At 46.1% G+C, this 19,014-nt stretch overlaps 1 protein-coding gene across 1 annotated transcript in view; it reads left to right on the top strand.

Moving 5' to 3' along the window:
- Positions 1 to 19,014, top strand: part of HMCN1 (hemicentin 1) — a 1,093,576-nt gene that overhangs the window by 482,812 nt on the left and 591,750 nt on the right. The window contains exons 21-22 of the mRNA XM_069232006.1: positions 10,709 to 10,868; positions 13,890 to 14,067. Coding sequence (XP_069088107.1) covers positions 10,709 to 10,868; positions 13,890 to 14,067 — 338 coding nt within the window. The remainder of the gene's footprint in view (positions 1 to 10,708; positions 10,869 to 13,889; positions 14,068 to 19,014) is intronic.

Below are 19,014 nucleotides of genomic sequence, written 5' to 3'. Positions count from 1 at the left end.
TCCTCAGGCGATCGGGTAAGTTGACGCATAAAAAGAAGTTCAAGAAGTTGAAGCGTTCTTTGAGCTTTCCTTGTCTGTCGGCCGACAAGACAAGGGAGGGTTAGTGCTATAGGCCTCGTTCTGTGGAACCTGTGCCTGGGCAGACTCCGCACCTCCCAGAGTTTCCAGGAGCGAGCCATTCCCAACTCAGTGAGTTTGAAAAGACCAGGTGCCTAATTTTTGGGCACCCGAACACCTCTGGAGCGCTTTTGGACCCACAGAGGTGAAGGGGGGCCCCTTCCATTTCCATGCTGGCGGTTTCGGCGCAGAGTGGCACCCAGGGATCCAGTCCTGGATCCTGACCAGCGGTAGCCATATCATCTCAACCTTCCCTGACACCGGTCCTGGCGCTGATGCACCCTTCACTGTCTGTACCCACGGGTGGCGCCATCCCTATTGTAATCCCCAAAACAGAGCCAGATCAGCGTCATACTACGCCAACTTCTACACCAGCAGGACCCTTGTCTTTTAGATTAAATTCTGAGCCCTTTTGCACTGGGTTAGGCATTGTGGATGAACGGGAGGGGTAACTGGACCCTTTAGGGTGCCAGCCCACTGAAGTTATGGGCTGGCATGAAGACTTGGGTGGGGCCAGTGGACTGGATACTTCTCCACATACTGGCATGCTTTATCCCCTTACTGTGGCTACGGGGAGAGCGTCTTATGCTATGATTGAGAAGAGCGGCTGAGATACTAGAACTTAAACTGCATTCAGAGGTCATCAAGACTAATCTCTTGACAAAGGTGCTACAACCGGGAGCTTCCACCTCAGAACCCCTGCTTCTGTTTAATCGGGCCCTCACTGACATCCTACTGGGTTCCTGGTCCAAACCCAGCCCAGCGGCTCCTGTAAACAGGACGATTGCCCCTGCCATCGCCCTGCCCCAGGGGACCCAAGTTTCTTGATTCAACACTAAATCCTGAGAGCGTGGTGATCCAAGCCTCTACCTTCTAGGGCACATTTCCTTCAGCTCCCACGGATGGGGAATCCAAAAAAGTTGGACTCACCTGGGAATAAGATGCTTTCTTCCACCAGCCTTGCATTGCGGTCCATGAACCCGTTTTGGGCCGTTATTCCCACACTCTGTGGGGACACGGTTACGCAAGTGCTGCCACAGGTCCTGGAGGAGGCCAGGCTGTTACCGATGGGGGAGACACAGAGAAGTTCACAATCCATTGAGGAGTGAACAGGACCAACTTACTGGGTAGAGCGGTTTAATCGACAGTGGCCCTGAGGTGCCATGCCTTGCAGAGGACATCAGACTTTTCAGAGGATGTCCAAGCTTCTGTGATGGACATCCCCCTTGATGGCGCTCATCTCTTTGGAGACAAGACAGACTTGGCACTCGAGTGCTTCAAAGATTCTCAGGATACAGCCAGGTCCTTGGGCCTCACGTTGGCCCCGTCCCCCCCAGTCTGCCTTTTGCCCCTTTCTTGGCTATGGAAAGGGCTTCCAACCACGTCCATTCCCAGCCTGCCACCATTCTGTGCATGCTGCCCAGCTTCCCCATGGCAGAGGGTGTGGGATCCACCAACCTTGTGGATCAGGTGGCCAGCAGTCAGGACAGTCAGGCACCCCCCCCCGCAGCAGCCTCTAAGCCTTCCTAGTTTGACTGTCCCCCACCAAGAGTCAGTTGGTGCCAGGATTCGCCATCACCTGCTCTGCTGGCAATTGATTGCGTCACACAGGTGGGTTTGCAGATAGTCCAAAGGGGCTACTCCCTCTCTTTCAAGACTACCCCTCTATCCATGGCACCATCCTACGATGGGATGATGATGGATCACTCGTCCCTTCTCCGCGAGGAGGTTTCAGCTCTCTTGGCGAAGGGAGCCAACAAGAGGTTTTTTTGTGCCAGAAGTAGGTCTTGGTTGTTATTCCCGCTTCATTCCTGTCCCCAAAGAGGACAAGGGCCTCTACCCTATCTTAGACCTTTTGTCCTTTAACCTCTTCCTCAAGGAGGAGAAGTTCAAGAAGCTCACTTTGGCTCAGGTCCTGTCCGCCCTGGACTCAGGAGACTGGATAGTAGCGTTGGACATGCAGGAGACTTATTGTCATGTCCCTGTCATGCCTGCCCACTAATGTTACTTGCGGTTGAAGGTAGGCCATGAGAACTTTCAGTTCACCGTGCTCTCTTTTGGCCTTACCAGCACCCCTCGGGTGCTCACCAAGGTGATGGCTGTGGTAGCTGCTCCTCTGCAGGGTTTCAGTCTTCACCTATCTCAGTGACTGGCTGTTGAAGGCGGGCTCACCCCAGGCTGTCGTCTCCAAGCTCCAGACTACGGCGCACCTCCTGCATTTACTGGGGTTCACTAGAAGTGTGCCGAAGTCACACCTGACTCCCTTTCAAATGCTCCTTTTCATTGGAGCTGTTCTGGAGTAGGTACACTGTGCAGTTTTGGGCTTACCCTCCCAAGCTGAGAGTCCTAGATATTCAGCTATGATACTGATATTTCAGCTTCTCTCCTGGGTTTCGGTGAGAATGACTCCGAGGCTGCTGGGCCTCATGGCTTCCCCCGTCCTGCTGGTGACACAGGCCAAATGACATATGCGGGCTCTGCAGTTGGACCTGAAGTTCCAGTGGGTGCAGCATCAGGGGAATCTCTCTGACAAGGTCCTGATCTTGAAAGGAACTGCAAAAGATCTGCAGTGGTGGTTAATGAACTGCAGTAGGGTCAGAGGCATATCTCTCTCCCTTCCGCTAACCAGATCCGACATTAGTGACGGATGCATCACTCCTGGGAAGGGGTGGCCACCTGGGAGAGGTGGAGATCAGAGACATCTGGTCTCTGGGGGAATCCGGACTCCACATCACCTGTTGGAGCTCCATGTGATCCAGCTAGCATTGAAGGCATTTCTTTTGTCTATCAAGGGGAGGATGGTGCAGTTATTCACAGACAACACCATCACCATGTGGTACTGCAACAAGCAGGGCAAAGTGGGGTTGTGGACCCTTTGTCAAGAGGCTCTGCCATCTGGACATGACTGGAACAGCAGGGTATATTCATGGTGATTCAGCGTCTGGCAGGATCTCTGAATGCCAGAGGGGACAAACTCAGATGAAAATGCCTAGCGGATCACAAATGGTATCTCCATTCGGAAGTGGCACAAGGTCTGTTTCAGCAGTGGGGAGAGCCTTGGTTAGATCCGTTCGTCTCCGCAGAAAATGCTCAATGAGTTTCCAAAGTGATAATCGCTCTGAGACACTTTTCGTCTTGGTACAATCTCAGGCCTCCAGTACTCCTTTCTATTCATACCACTTCTGCCCAGAGTTCTCAAGGAGATCAAGAACTGCTGGGCCCAAGTAACCCTTGTGGCTCCAGACTGGTATCCCGAGCTGCTGAGCATGTCCATTGATCCTCCGATCAGACTGCCCCTTCACGAGGATCTTCTGTCATAGCAGCAGGGGAGGGTTCTGCACACAAATCTGTCCACTCTCCATCTTCTTGTATGCAGATTGAGCGGTGATAGTTGACAGCTTACCTAATTCTGTAACATAATCTTGGGAGCAAGGCATTCCTCCACCAAATGGTATACACATGTTGGAAGAAATTTGTGGTGTGGTGCACAGACAACTCTGTTGACCCCCTTTCTGCCCCTCTCTTTGAAGTCCTATTGTTTGTCCTTTCCCTGGCCCAGCAGGGCTGTGCTGTGGGCACTCTTAAAGGTTATTTGTCTGATATTTCTGCTGTTTTTGATGTTTCCTGATCAGCCTCCTTTGTTTAAATCCCCCATTACAGGCAGGGTCCTCAAAGGTCATACACATCTCTTTCCTCCATGCCCATTCATTATGCCCCAGTGGAATCTGAATTTGGTTTTGACATTTCTGATGTGGGCTCCTTTCCAGCCTCTCCACGGTTGTCCTCTCAGGCTTCTCACTTTGAAAAAACAGCCTTCCTTGTGGTCATTACATCTGCCCACAGAGTGTGTGAGCTGTAGGTATTGTAATCTAAGCCGCCCTACCTTTCCATCAATCCTGATGAAGTGGAGCTTCACACTAAGGCCTCCTTTCTGCCAAAAGTGTTTACGCCATTTAATGTGGGACAATCCATCACCTTGCCTACTTTTTACACCCTCCCACATCTTTTTAAGGAAGAGGAGAGTCTCCACCTCCTGGGTCCAAAAAGAGAGTTGGTGTTCTACTTTGATTGTGCAAAAGAGTTCCGGGTGGATGACTGTAGGAAAGTCCCTTTTTCTGGCTGTCAGTCACCAGATCCTCGGGGCCTGCGCACGTTCCCAACACGTCCACCACTGAACAGCTCCAAGACTCTGATAGATGAATCACAGAGACTAAGAGAGTTCAAGAGGGGAAGAGGGTATTAGGAAGGGGACAGCTGGGAAGGAGACCTGTGGGAAGCAAAAGATTAAACAACACAACATCATTTAGATTCATAAAAACTCTCAGTTGGATCTAGGATTCAATGACACTCGGAACATGAAATAACACTCTGTTGAGTCTAGAGTTCAGTGATACTCGGAACATGAAATAACACACTGTTGAGCCTGGAGTTCAGTGATACTCGGAACATGAAATAACACTCTGATGAGTCTAGAGTTCAGTGATACTTGAAACATGAAATAACACTCCTTTGAATCTAGAATTCAGTGATACTCGGAACATGAAATAACACTCTGTTGAGTCTAGAATTCAGTGATACTCGGAACATGAAATAACACTCTGATGAGTCTAGAGTTCAGTGATACTTGAAACATGAAATAACACTCTGTTGAGTCTAGAATTCAGTGATACTCAGAACATGAAATAACACTCTGATGAGTCTAGAGTTCAGTGATACTTGAAACATGAAATAACACTCTTTTGAATCTAGAGTTCAGTGATGCTCGGAACATGAAATAACACTCTGTTGAGTCTAGAATTCAGTGATACTCGGAACATGAAATACTGTCTAAAACTATGGAAACATGAATGGCCTAGAACTAGACTCTAATTAGACCTTACTAAATCTAGGTACCTGGAAAAGAATCAAAATGGTTAGTACGATGTTTCATATGGAATTTTCAGGAATTGAAAACATACTGTTCTAGGAATACAAGAACCTTCCAGAACAATGTCCCAGAAACAAAACACAGCCTCATTACATGAGGATAAGGCTCTCCAAAACACTGAATATCTTGATTTATACATGAAGTAAAGAATTGCGCGTCTTGCCGATTCGAATGCAACCTTGTAAATGTCAGAAAATGGTTGCGCGCACTGAATATCTTGATTTACACACGAGTAAAGAATCGCGCGTCTTGTCGATTCGAATGCAACCTTGTAAATGTCAGAAAATGGTTGCGCACAATGAATAACATGAATTTCACACAAGAACTGAATCGCGCATCTTGACGATTCGAAAACCACCATGTGAATGTCAGGAAATGATAGCGCACCATGAATATCAAGGTTTAAAACACGAGGAACGAATCGCGCGTTTTGCCGATTCGAATGTCACCATATGAATGTCTGGAAATGGTAATGCACAATGAACAACATTAATTAAACACGAGTAAGGAATCGCGCGTTTTGCCGATTCGAATGTCAGCATGTAAATGCTCAATAAACATTAAGCACACTTTCACATGCACAAGAGTCAAAAAATGTTATCATGATAATTAGGGCCAAGAACTCAAACTCCTTTGAGAACGGGATCGGGTGCCCAGCCTGACCTCCGTCTTACCGCCCCTGATCAAGAATCACCAAGTGCAGTGAAAGGGTGAGCTCTGAAAGATCCAAGTAGGCCTCCGGAACAGGAGCTCAGGAAGTTGCTGCTGCTCTGCACCGGGACCTCTGAATAGTGAGCACGTGGAGCTGGGCTGGCTCCCTTTTATAGAGTCTTAGCCCAACCCACAAACCACACCCAGGCATGCTGCAGAAGAAGTTTCTAGAAGGCCCTGGAAAGGGACCACACCGTGACACACTCTGAAAGCCTGCAGAAATACATTGCAAATAAACAGTATTTACAAGCACCTTAAATATAAGTCTTCAGGATTAAACTCTGCAATGCAAAAGGTTAAACAACAGCATATCAACATAATGCCTGAATTACATCATCTCATACGTGCTGGGTTTTTGCATTCCAGTCGGCCGTAGAGCGCGCACTGCCCAGATGTTGACACTGGCATTGTTACCCCTACTTTATGCCTGTTGTCAGTGTGCTTAGACTGTTTTCACTGGGATCCTGCTAACCAGGACCCCAGTGATTGTGCTCTCTCCTCTAAATTTGGTTGTCTTAGTACTCTTTACACCCCACAATTGGCATACTGGTGTACCCCTTTAAGTCCCTAGTAAATAGTACTTAGGTACCCAGGGCATTGGTACACCAGGGGTCACCAATAGGCTGCAGCGTGTATTATGCTACCCATGGGAGCCCATGCAAAGTGTGTCTGCAGGTCTGCTATTTCCAGCCTGCGTGAAAAGGTGCATGCACCCTTTCACTGCTGGTCACTACACCACATCACTGTAAGTCACCACTATGGTAGGCCCTTCCAGCCCTAAGGGCAGGGTGCAGGTCCGTGTGTGTGGGCATCCCTGCAGGGCATCCCCCTATGAACTCCAGTTCCAAATCACTGGACATCGTAAGTGCGGGAAAGCCATTTTAGCTATGTACTGACCATAGGTCACTACCTATGGTCTAGCTACATAATGGTAACTCCGAACCTGGGCATGTCTGGTACCAAACATGTCAAAATCATACCCCAATACTGATGCCATTATTGGTGGTATGATCCCATGCACTCTGGTGGCTCCTTAGAGGACCCCCAGTATTGCTCCTACCAGTCTTTCAGGGTCTGCGAACAGACCATGCTGCTGCAGCCCCTCAGACAGGATCCTGCCTTCCTGCTGCTTGACCAGCTCAAGCAGGGAAAGGCAGAACAAAGGATTTCCTGTGGGAGAGGCGTACAACCTCCTCTTCTTTTGAAATAGGGTTTACAAGGCTAGGGAGGGGTAGCCTGAAACTGCTGAAAGGAAAGGGGAGTGACCACTTCTTTGTCCATCACCACCCTAGTGGTAGTGCCCAGAGCTCCTCCAGGTGGCCACTTGATTCTGCCATCTTGAAAACAAGATGTGCAGAGGCCCCTGAGAGCATCTGACTGGTCAGGTTAGGCATTTGATGTCAGTGACACCTTTTGATAGGTGGTCAGCTTGCAGAGTGACCATTCCCCTTTTTGGGCTATTTATGTACTCCCTTACAGGTGGGTTCCCAGATTCGGCATGCAAGTCTCCACCAGGACTCCTCTGCAATGACCTCTTCTACTCCTGGCCACCGGAACTGCTAGTGGACTTCACAGGAACCAAACAAGACTGCAACACCGAGATGACCTCTCCTTGCAACATTGTTTCTACGGCTCCTGTCAGCAACTTGCAATATGTCCATAGCTGTGCATCCTCTGGGGTTGGCAAGACTTCAGCTGGACCAAAGAAGCAATCTCCCTTGGAGTGAAGGAGTCACTTCCCTGCATCTGCAGGCACCTAAGGCAACAATGTCCAGCTGCTGGGATCTGCTGTCCTCTGGACCTGCGAAGATACTTCAACACAGGTGGTGGTTCTGAGGGGTCCTCCGGGTCCTCTCTGCCTTCTGCCCAACTTGGGAGATGGTGAGTCCTTGCCTCTTCCTTCAAGACAGAAGCTCTGTGCACGTGACTGTTGAAGCAACCAAGGCTTGTTAACTCCTGCTCCAAGGGATCTTCAGGGTCCAAGTAGCCCTGGCCCCCAACACTCTCCTCTCACCCGCTCCAGTGATGTGGGACTCCTCTTCAGGTGTGCTGCCTGGGCCTCACTGCAACTTATTGTGCTTGCTGCCAGTGGGTTGCTTGTGGAGGCCCGACTGCTTCTGTTGGCTCTCCTGTCTTTTGAGGGTCAGCCACCAAGGGTCAAGGCCCCAGGACCTTGCTGGTCCTCTTCAGCTCTCAAATCTCTAACAGCTCCAGTTGCATTTGCTTGTGCTTGTTGGTGGTCCTCCTGACCACTGACCCATCTGCAATCTGGCGATTATCGAGGTACTAGGTGACTTACCTCAAGGAGGTGGCCATTGTATGACTGAGCTCAACACAACAGCAATACGTTAGCGAGCCCTTTTCTGAAGAGGAAATTGTGCTTGCCATTGATGCATTAGACGACTCAAAAGTGCCCAGCTCAAACGGATTCACCTGTATCTTTTATAAGACATACAAACATCTCTTGGCCCCCCACTTATTGGACATGTAAGTCAGGGTGCTCCCACCTACACTCAGAGAAGTGGTGATCACATTATTATTAAAACCTGTGTGGCTCATATCGACCTCTGTCCTTACTAAACTTCGACAACGAAATCTCAGCAAAATTAATTGCCAACCGGTTGTCCTTGCTATTGGACCAAATCATCTTGCCAACCCTATCGGGATTCATGTCCCTTAGATCCACGTCTACCAATCTTCGCACAGTATTTGCAACCCTTCATAGAGTGTCCCCTAAAGTTCTGTCAGTAGTAGCCTAACTAGACGCAGAGAAGGCCTTTGATTCTCTGGAATGGCCTTTTTTGGAAGCCACTCTCCACAAGTGTGCATGCCCCGCAACCTCACCTCCTTGATAATGCTATTGTATTACTCTCCAACTGCACGGCTTCAAATTAACAATATATTGTTTCCTACCTTCCCTATCACTAGATGAACAAGGCAGGACTGCCCCCTGTCACTCCCCCTATTCTTTATTATCACCATGAGCCTTCTCAAATGACATTTAAAAGAGAGGCATCCACATAGGGGATTACAGCTTAGGACCAGGCCCTTGCTGTTATTTCTTTATGTGGATGACGTCCTCCTGTTTCCCCGGCACCCTGCCACCAACCTGAGTCTGGTACTTACAGAAATAGTCATTTTTGGAGATTTTTCAGAGGTGTGGAAAAATAGGAACAAATCAGAATTATTCCCCCTAATGTAGGCTGCTACCCCTGTAACCTGTGAGTTCCCACTCTCCTGGTACGACAACCATGTTAAATATCTAGGCATTTACATACACAGAGACTGGGAAGAAATACTTCACCTAAACTACTGACCCGCAATGGATAAATTAAAGGCCCAGATTGATCGCTGGATTTGTCTCCCTTTGTCCATGGCGGGCGTAACGCCCTGATTAAAATGGTAGTACTCCCACAGTTTTTATATCTCTTTGTCAACATCCCAATCCCTCTTACAGATTCTTTTTTTCACAGAGCTCCAAAGCTCTCTGACGCGATTCATCTGGGCAGTAAACACCCTCACATATGTTGGGAGAAACTGACTATTCCTTATGAGCTCAGGAGTTTCAGAATTCCTCACTTTCAGTTATACTGTTTAACTGCACAATGCCATTATAAGTACTACTGGTACCACCCTGAACCCAGCTACCATACACTACACCAGAGAGGTGTTCCCCACACGCTTGCAATCATTACTTTCTCTTGGTGTTCCCTTGGCTCCTACGGACGTTCAATCCCTGGCCATAACTTACTGGGCATGTTGGCTAGTGCGCCGGCTAGCATGCACCCTATTAATCTCTTCAGCACTCCCTTTGAGAGATAACCCATGGCTCCCACTCTCACAGGAAAAGCTGGTGCACCACACCCTCCACTCACATCACCTCTCCACATTGGATGACCGCTTCCCTGATGGTCATGTATTCTCGAGGACTGCAGATGTACACTTCAGGATGGCAACCAAAATGGATCACTTTGTCCTCTGGCATCTTCAGAGCATGCTACGAGCACTCCTACACACTTACCCACTTACACCTAAAGACTTTGCACCCCACACTTTGCTTATCACTGCTGACTTCAGTGACGGTTTAATTTCCAAGCTGTACCATACTTGCCTCAATCATCTACCTGTGCAGGATCAGGGGTGCAGGAGACCTGGGAGGCAGAGTTGGGACACGAACTCTCTGATAAAGTATGGTGTGTGTGCTGCACTCAGACATGCACGGTATCCCTTAACCATAGGCATAAGCTTATTCACTACAAATTCCTTCAGAGAATATACTGAAGGAGTATTGGAGGGATGTTTTTGTTATCGTTTTTGGTTGAATACTTAATAAAAAAAAAAGAATTATAGAAAGAAATGGGAGACGCTACATGAAAACGTGTAAGGGATGAGTAAGAAACTGGAGAGAAATCTACTATAATGCAGTGCTTAGTGGAGGGTGGAATGTCTTGATGTAAGCAGCGAGGTCAGATGGAACAGTGGGAGATGGAACAGTAGCAACTCTAGTGAAGACTGGAAGGAGAGAAGGGTGAATGGTGGAGCTGTGCTGAAGGTGTCATGTTACTTCTGATTATTAATAAAATTGGATGTCAAAAGAAGGCTTGGAAGAGTGATCTTTACAGAAACCTTATGTGAGCTCTCAACTATAGAAGATAGTCAGTTTTTTAAAAGAGTTATCTGGAATGTCTCATCTGGCATGAGTGAGCTCCCACAAATGTCAGGGGGTACCTTCATAAAAAAGGAAAGAAAGGGAGAGCATTTCCATTCTGACACTACTGAGTAAAACACACTAATTTTGCAAGGTTGAGTGGCAAGTGTCTGTCAAAGTGCTGCATTTCAGTTTTGAGGCTAATTTAAATCCTGATAAAATATCAGCACTTGTCTAATGTACAGGTATACAAACGCAGCTTTTGACATTGTCTCTGAAACAAAACTGTGTTCTTGTGTTGACAGAGAGGGGAATTGATTGCTCCGAGCAATGCCAAGTTCTCTTCCGGCTCTGATGGAAGTCTGTTCATACTTTCTCCAGAAGGCGATGAATCAGGGGAGTATATCTGCACTGCAACCAATGCAGCGGGCTATGCCACACGAAAAGTCCAGCTTACTGTCTATGGTGAGTAACTGAAGGATTTACAGAGGTGCCCGAGTTTCAAGCAGATGAGGTTGAGATGCAATCAGATAGTTGTCTTTTCCTTACTTCTTCTCAACCATAATTACAATTTCTATTCATTACAACACACCCAACATCATGACTCCCAAGTTAATCAGCCTCTGCCACCACCCAGTACTGAGGCCTTCTATCTACTCCCATCCACCAAGCCTAATTGTATGTCAAAATATTATGTTTTTTTATATCGACCTTCAAGAAAATTTAAACTAGTATATTGACCAACACTGTCTACTCAAAGAAAGTTTATAAAGGTAAGTATACACTTATACTGTTTCTAACTTCACATTGAGTTACACTGAAGGTTCAAAGGGTACCCTGGGAAGTGCCTCCCTGGCATAAAGAGGCAGAAGGAGAGAAAGGCATTTGGTGGTGGTGGCAGAAAAAGACAGCTGTACCCATTTAGGCATGCTCCCCATATTCTCGAGTTTTGACATTTTGTTCATAACAAATAGAAACACTGTCAGTGTGGGAGCTGGGAAGGTAATCTTTATAATTTTTTTAGTTTTCCAGACTACACAGAACACATCTGTGCCCAGTTCACTGGAACATGTTTGTGCATGCATTATGACTGCATTTTCCTAGACCTGTGGCCTGGGATTCTCCTTGACCATCATAGGAGCCTTGTTAGACCATTGCTGTTGTTTAGCTGAGTCTTCGTCTATACGGAGTTTTTAAGCTCCTTTTAACATTATCTTGAGCATGTGTTAGTTGAAAGGCAGTTCCTAATGCTGTTGCCTGAAGCACCTGTGATTTGGTGGGCTTAAGTTATCTTCAAGGATATGGATAATGTTTTGTGCAAAATTAAGTGTTTCTAATGTTTATGATGCCCGATTCCACTCCAGTGACCTGCCTATAATGTTCTCAAACACACAAAAGGTGATGGGAAGAATGCTTGCAATACATCTAACCACTGGTAGTCACTCATGGCAGCATTTCAACCTATTGTTCTGTACTCACAATTACACCTCGGTTTGGACCCAGTCATGTGCAAATCCATCTAGACCCTGCTCCAATAGTAACAGCCCAGCACAGCAAGGACAGTCCATCTCTGAACTGGAGCACAAGCATCACAAGACTGGTTTTGCCCTTATTGGGGCTCTTCAATTAGATGTAGCTTGCTTCCAGTGGTATAGTGAGCAAGGGACCTACTTCTGGGCATACCCTTGGCCACTTAAAGTGTTACATCAAACACACAAAAGTTGATGGGAGGAATTCATCCAATGAGTCTAACCACTGGCAATCACTCTGGGTAGCATTCCAACCCATCATTCATTTGCAGACTATGCCATCTCAGCTTGAAACTGTCTATGTTCAAATCAGTTTTGATCCTGCTCCAATAGGAGAAGTTGAGCCTGAACTGTGAGACCATGTTCTCTGGTCTGGAACTGTCTAAAGATTTATTTTCCCACTACATGTCAACACCACCCACTCAAGTCTAACCTCTTACAGACACTTTCCTGGTCTTCCTCTTGCTCCTGATACCTGAACTGCTTCTTCCTGGCCATTCAGTTCCATAAACTCAACTATGTGTCTGATTGAGGCCTGTTTACCAATTTTTGACTTCCTCTGTGTGCACTGCAGATCCAGTTTATTGTTCCTGCCCCATCTGTGTGTTGAATATTCGTCACCATTCACAATGGAACTGATTTCCTGCCCTTACCTTATTACCATACAACAAAATGAACTATCCCCCTCCCATCCATGGTCTCAATTTTCTATTTCTTTCCAAAGCTGACCTATGCAAGCAATGTTCTTCTTATCTGTGATGCATGATGCTTCCTAGTAGTATCAACTAGTTTTTAGGCTCATCCAATTCGGTCTTATGCACCCCAGCTCCTGGTCTTCTCTAATCTCTTTACTGCAATACACCCATGCACCCAGATTCCTGTTTCCTCCAATTGATAGATGATTGGTTTCAGTTGCTCATTAGTCTACTCTGCCCAATCACCTGAATCTCCCACAAACTTGTGCTGATGCTTTTCAGCCACGGCTACTAGTCTCAAGTAGCTGGGCTAATGTAAGGATTTTTGCGAGCTAGGTAAAGAGACAATTTATTCACCCCTCCAATGGCAATAGAGTAACATTTGATGCTTTAGCTGCCTAATGCAACTTTGTCTACTGGCCAGCAATGCCTTGCTCTAGTACCAGTTCTGCCTTGCACTATTGTTTCGTTTTTTAGGTCTTGAGTAGTGCTTGGCAGGGGTAGTTGTTAAAGTTGCATAATTATCAGAAATGACAAATATCAAGTGTGTTTAGCATTTGTGTTGCAGACACGTTCAGGGTAATTTAGTCCCTCTGGGTGACCTTCAGGCCTCCAGTTCAGCAAAGACCTTTGTCTCTGCTGCCTTGCTCTTGTGGTTGAGCACTGCCCACCATATTATGCAATCTCCTGATGTGTGGCTGGGATCTCTCTGTCTGTAGCACAACCACTTAGTTTGGTGTTCTTTCTACTAAACATAGAGCAATATGCTGAGCAGCCGCCATGATCAGTTTGATTCCCTCTCTGCATACATTTTGTTGTCTCATACTGTGTTTTTTTAGACAAACAAAAAGGCTATGGCCCTGACATACAAAATGATTTCTCCATGTGGGTCAGTGCCATTGATTGATGTCCCATCATGGGCATGCCCTACCTTAGATGGCAGTCTTGGGCAGGGAAATCTAGTGACTGTCACTTGCATTAAGTAACAACCTGTGAAAGAGGATCCATCAGGTGAAGGCTTGCCATTCCCAGAACCATTTGAGGTTCGGCTGGATGAAACCCTGTGGCTCCCTCACCTCACAATTCGTTAGTTAATTATATTGAACCTACTTTCTCATTCATAAAGTCAAATAATGGAAAGAAAAGACAACGGGTGTATTGAAAATATGCAAGCTAGTGTAAGTATTTGTTGCTCCTTAGCAGTGTGCTGTTTAAAGATGAAAATCCACACTTGCTAATGAAATTATTTTAAATGTTTTCAGTGAAGCCAAGAGTGTCCGGGCCCAGTTCCGAAGATGGAGGAGCTCCTCGAGACAAAGCAATCGAAGTCTCTGTCACTGCAGGAGAAGACGCCCTCCTTCCTTGCGAGGTGAAGAGTTTGCCACCTCCTGTCATCACATGGGCCAAAGAAGGGCAGCTCATCTCTCCGTTCTCCCCGAGGTACGTAACAATTTCAGTGTCAGTTGTTCATATTAGGCAGGGTCCCTGAAATTAAGAGGCATTGAAGGACCAAATTATGTGTCAGGTTTTGCTAAATATAGAACATTTTGCGATATGATTACTTCATGAGGTCATGTTTACACGTTAACATTATCTGAGCTAAGATTTCAACTCATTAGTACCAGTTTAATACCCAGATATAGCAACAAACAGTTGTGAGGTGACCAGTTAAACATTACGAAGGATCTTCCACTGGGCGTGAACACATGTTGTTGAGTTTTTAGTACCTTCTGATTTTTTTGAGCAAGAAACACATTTTTATTGCTAAATTCTGTAAAATATGAAGCAGATTATGGATTCTATGGCAAATATAAAAGTATGTGAACAACAATGTGGCCACAGAATTACATAATTCTAGTGGTCTTGATATTGAAGTATGATCCTTTGTAGAAATACAGCACTGCATGTATTCTACAGTTGGAAATCACATATGTAAAAATAAATGCAAACCATTTGTACTTCGGACCCTCTCACCTCTACCCAATTACTTTTCCTTGCTGTTTTGAATCTCCTTGTCTTGCCCCGTTTGGACGCACAATCTCTCATTTCACTTGTAAGCAGTGCTTAATTAGTCGAAAAAGATGGAGATAGTGGGCACAAGTGATGCCTTTTTCTGTTATTCTAAGCAAAATACGACCAAAGTTTTGGTTTTCTAACCCTCTGGCAAAAGGGCAGGTTCAGTGCCAACTCACTAACTAATGACAAGAAACCTTTCGGACTGTAGTTTAACCACTTAAGCATTACACGAGGATGGTGCATTCTGGGTAACAATCAGTCCTGTGAGACTCAGTTTTATTTGTTGGTAGGAGTTCCAAACCTCTTTTCACCTTGAATAGGCACACTCAAGAATATGCATAGGGATATATTTTATATTTTATGATTTTTGTTAAAATCAATCTCCGATCCTACTGCATAAAATGTGATATTTGTAACTATAAAAATGAACACAATAGTAATAATGAAAACAATCAATAAAACATCAAAAATAATTCCAACATAGTTACTGTTTTTCAGAATTTCTCTGCATGTAAAGATGGAGTCAGTGTCTGTTTACCAACCCCTTCCTTCTTGCCTCTAGCTAAACGTTCTTAGAGTCAAAAGAGTCCATATGAGTTTCTAAGGTGGCCTCTCACCTCCTCTTAGTGGAACAATGGAAATGCTGTTCTGTATGAAGAAGGTCATTGTTTATCTCTGCACCCGAGCAACCTGATAAGGGCAGGCTGGCTTGGGGTGTTTATGCCTGTGGCCCTCACAAACAGTGCTTAGAGCTTCTGCTTGCTTGATCTCATTCTCCAAGGAAGTCGAAGGAAGTCTTGTACTTGTCATTACTCATCCTAAATACACGTTTCTGATTATTTTGAATAGGGCATGACTCATATCGAATGATGATAGAATGCAAGAATTAATGTATTAATGTTGTTGCATATTCACGTATTTCTTTCTTAAGTCTATAACACCTTGTAAACCATGTGAAAATATATGCGTGAATAATTGATACACTATCAAACTGTACTAAACCAAATGTTATACATTTGTGAAAACAACACTGCATGGAATATACAGTTGTAAATAAAAATGTGCACTTGAAATAAATGAAAATATGAAATGTATCAAATGCAATGTGGGATACATAAGCATAAAATGTGAATATTCTGTTACCAGCACTCACTTTTGGGGACAGAGACTTATTTTTCCTCATTAAACGTGGTCCAATGTAAAAGAGACAAAGACAAAAGGAGACAGAAGGAGCAAGAGAAATATAGGAAACAGTGAGAAAGGGAATACTTAGGGATGAAGAAGCAACTGCTGTATTTGCCAATAGCAGAAGTGGGGTCCTAAGAAATATGTATGATCCCTCCATATATTTTTTTACAAATCCATAAGTCTCATGTAAACGTCAGTGCCTATAGATGGATCCCAGAAACTGATTTAAAGATATGGTTAGACATTTTACAATGGTCTTTGTGTTGATGAAGTGATAAACAGATGAAAACATATTTAAAGCCTTACCAGTAGGAATATTGGTTGTACAATCAGAATTAGTGTTTAAGAAAAGTTTAAGAAGGCGAAAATGAAATAAGTTAACAGTTAAGTTAACCTCAGAGTGTCATGTAAACGTTAGTTTAGTAGTAGAATGTTGCACTATATTTGCCTTTAGCATCAATGTACTTGTGACGTGATAAGGTTCTACAAAGCGCTTCCAGTGCCTGCATTCATTCCCACATGGGCATATTACTTTTCTTTTTCTGTTCTTTAGGAGATATGTCTGTGGACAGGTATGTGTTACTGAGAGATTCCTTTGTACTTTGAGGCAATTCCTTTACAAGTTGGAGAGAGTTTACATCTTTCAATTTCATCTCTCTCACATTGTATTATTCTTTTTCCAGCATCATGAAGTTTTGAATTCTTGCTCCAGATATTTTAAAATATATTGGTTTTATTTTACATTGATGGTGCCTTTTCTACGACATTAATAAATATTGACGGTTTGTGACGAATGCATGCATTAGCAAGCAGCAAAGATGCCCCCCCTGTTTTGCCCCACCAGCCAGGGGACACTGTGCGGAAAGGATTAGTAGTGGCAGCAGACGGCCCTGCATCCCCCACAGGGCACACAATCGGAACTGGGCCTGTGCGGCGGTGAGCACTGCTCCTCCTCGAAAGGAAGACTGAGAGCACACAGCGCTGAGACCTGCAGCTGCCTCTACTACCACTGCCGTACAAGGCTGAGATTGTGTCCCGAGATTGGTGCGCACCATATAACGCACCTGGGAATCAAGAGTTACATGGTCTAGGGCAGCGGCCTCTGGGCCTGGTAACCTTACTAATACCTCTCTAGACCCACGCTGTCCAGAAGGGCCCTGGCACCAACAGTGATGAGTATCCTTTCGCTAGCGCAGACGAGGCTTGGGGACAGGATTTCAACGCCCGGGGGAGGTCTCGGGGTTGGAGATACACCGGGATGCTTGACTCTGCCCCTTCCCATTAACGGCGTACCAAAGTGCCGGCAGAGACCTCGAGGTTGTATAGGATCCACCTCTCAGTCAGGACCTGGGTACCCTGCAATTTCAGCCCCAACTCTTGTGGCCTAATCTCACTCTTTGGGACTGGGATGAGCACAAGGCCTGGAGGTCAGACCTGCTAGTGATTCCCCGCCACAACTCCAGTCTAGTTTCTCAGTAGACAGAGACTTCTGACATGACTGCTGAGCACCTACTGCTGCGACACAACAGTTTGGGGGTACTCCCCCTTCCTCACCCGGATTAGACTCTGCCAGTGTCCCATGTCCTCTTCTTCGGCCTGAACCCCCCATCATCAGCGAAAGAGGTACATCATGAGGGTACACTCAAAACACTTTTGAGCACTAACACTGCCCAGATAACACCACTAACTGCAGCACTTTGGGAACACACTAGTACCTCTTGTGGGAGACGCACACACTCCAGCCAAACCTGTACAGCCTGACGATCTGACCCTGCTGCTTGCTTGCACGCTGCCTCTGAAAAACGTAAGGCACCCGAAAGCATCAGGGCACAATCCAGCTTATTATGCCCAGGGGAAAATCCATGAGTGACAATTCAGTAACCTCTTTCTGGGCCATAACTTCATCAGCTGCCATGAGCGGACAGGGAGACTCCACCGACCAGCGGGCATCCACTCCTCCTACTCTTTCCATCACAGAAAACTACATGGAAATTTTCCTGGCAGACATCCGTCGGGAAATATGGTCCCTAAAAGCAGACTTTAAAAGCTGTCTTAATGACCTACGGAAGGATGTGACCACAATAGGGAAGAGAATGGAAGATCTAGAATGCACCGTGGACTCGAGAGCAGAGAACCAAGAAGAGCTCTGGCACCGGCTTAACACGTTGGACGAACAACATATCAAGCTCCAGACTGGACAAGAAGGCCTGGAAAACAGGGACCATCATAATAACTCACACATCCGAGGCATCCCACGAGGGGTGGAGGGAGGTGATGTCATGTCCTTCGCCAGGGACCTGTGCTTTATCCCCTTTGGGGCATCAGGCCAGGCGCCTACTGAACTACATATCATCCATATCCTTTGCATGGCGGTCAGCTTGTGGCTTGGACCTTTACAACTGACACTATGTTATCCATATTTTTACTACTTAAACTTTTAGGATATACACATTCTAGGCTGAGCAAATTGGCACCACTCCCGGCCCCTTCCCTCCCCCTTTTCTACTGAGCTGCACTTCCCTTGAGGGAGACCCTCCTAATTGGTTGGAAAGTTCTTTAGATCATTTCCACTGGTTGGACCCTGTTGGCCCCCTGCACTCTCCCCTCACTTATGCCTCCCAGACCCTTCCCTGCCAGGTATCTGGCCCTCTCTGACGTCTCTCTTGGGGGACTACCAAAATGCACTTGGGCCATCCTCATACACTCCCCTAAGATGACCAAAGACTTCTTCCACATATGGATAGTGTCTTATACCCCCCTCATGACTGACACACATGATCTGAAGTTACTGTCCCTCAGTAAGCGGCGTCAAGTCTGGTGTTACCTTTGACAACAAGACCCAGACGTAATCTTTTTGCAGAAAACACATCTGCTCAAATCGGACACTCACTGCATGCCTCTATCCAAATACCCGCACCAACACTGGGCATACACAGACTTCAAAACCCTGGGAGGCGCTATTCTCAACAAAAAACGACAGAGACCGTGGTGGGTGCTTCCTAATGCTAACTCTACAAAGGGGCAAAGACACACAGACCTTTCTTAACCTTTATGCCCCCAACCATGTGCAGGACACATTTATGTGACAGACCCTCAAGGGACAACTGCGATTGATCGCGGGCGATATAATTGTCACCTCAATCTTGTGTCGGATCCAGAATTAGATAGGAACACTGCACACAT

This window comes from Pleurodeles waltl, chromosome 4_2 (genome assembly GCF_031143425.1).
Source record: "Pleurodeles waltl isolate 20211129_DDA chromosome 4_2, aPleWal1.hap1.20221129, whole genome shotgun sequence".
NCBI classification, from domain to species: Eukaryota; Metazoa; Chordata; class Amphibia; order Caudata; family Salamandridae; genus Pleurodeles; species Pleurodeles waltl.
This window is presented reverse-complemented; position numbering and strand designations above follow the sequence as displayed.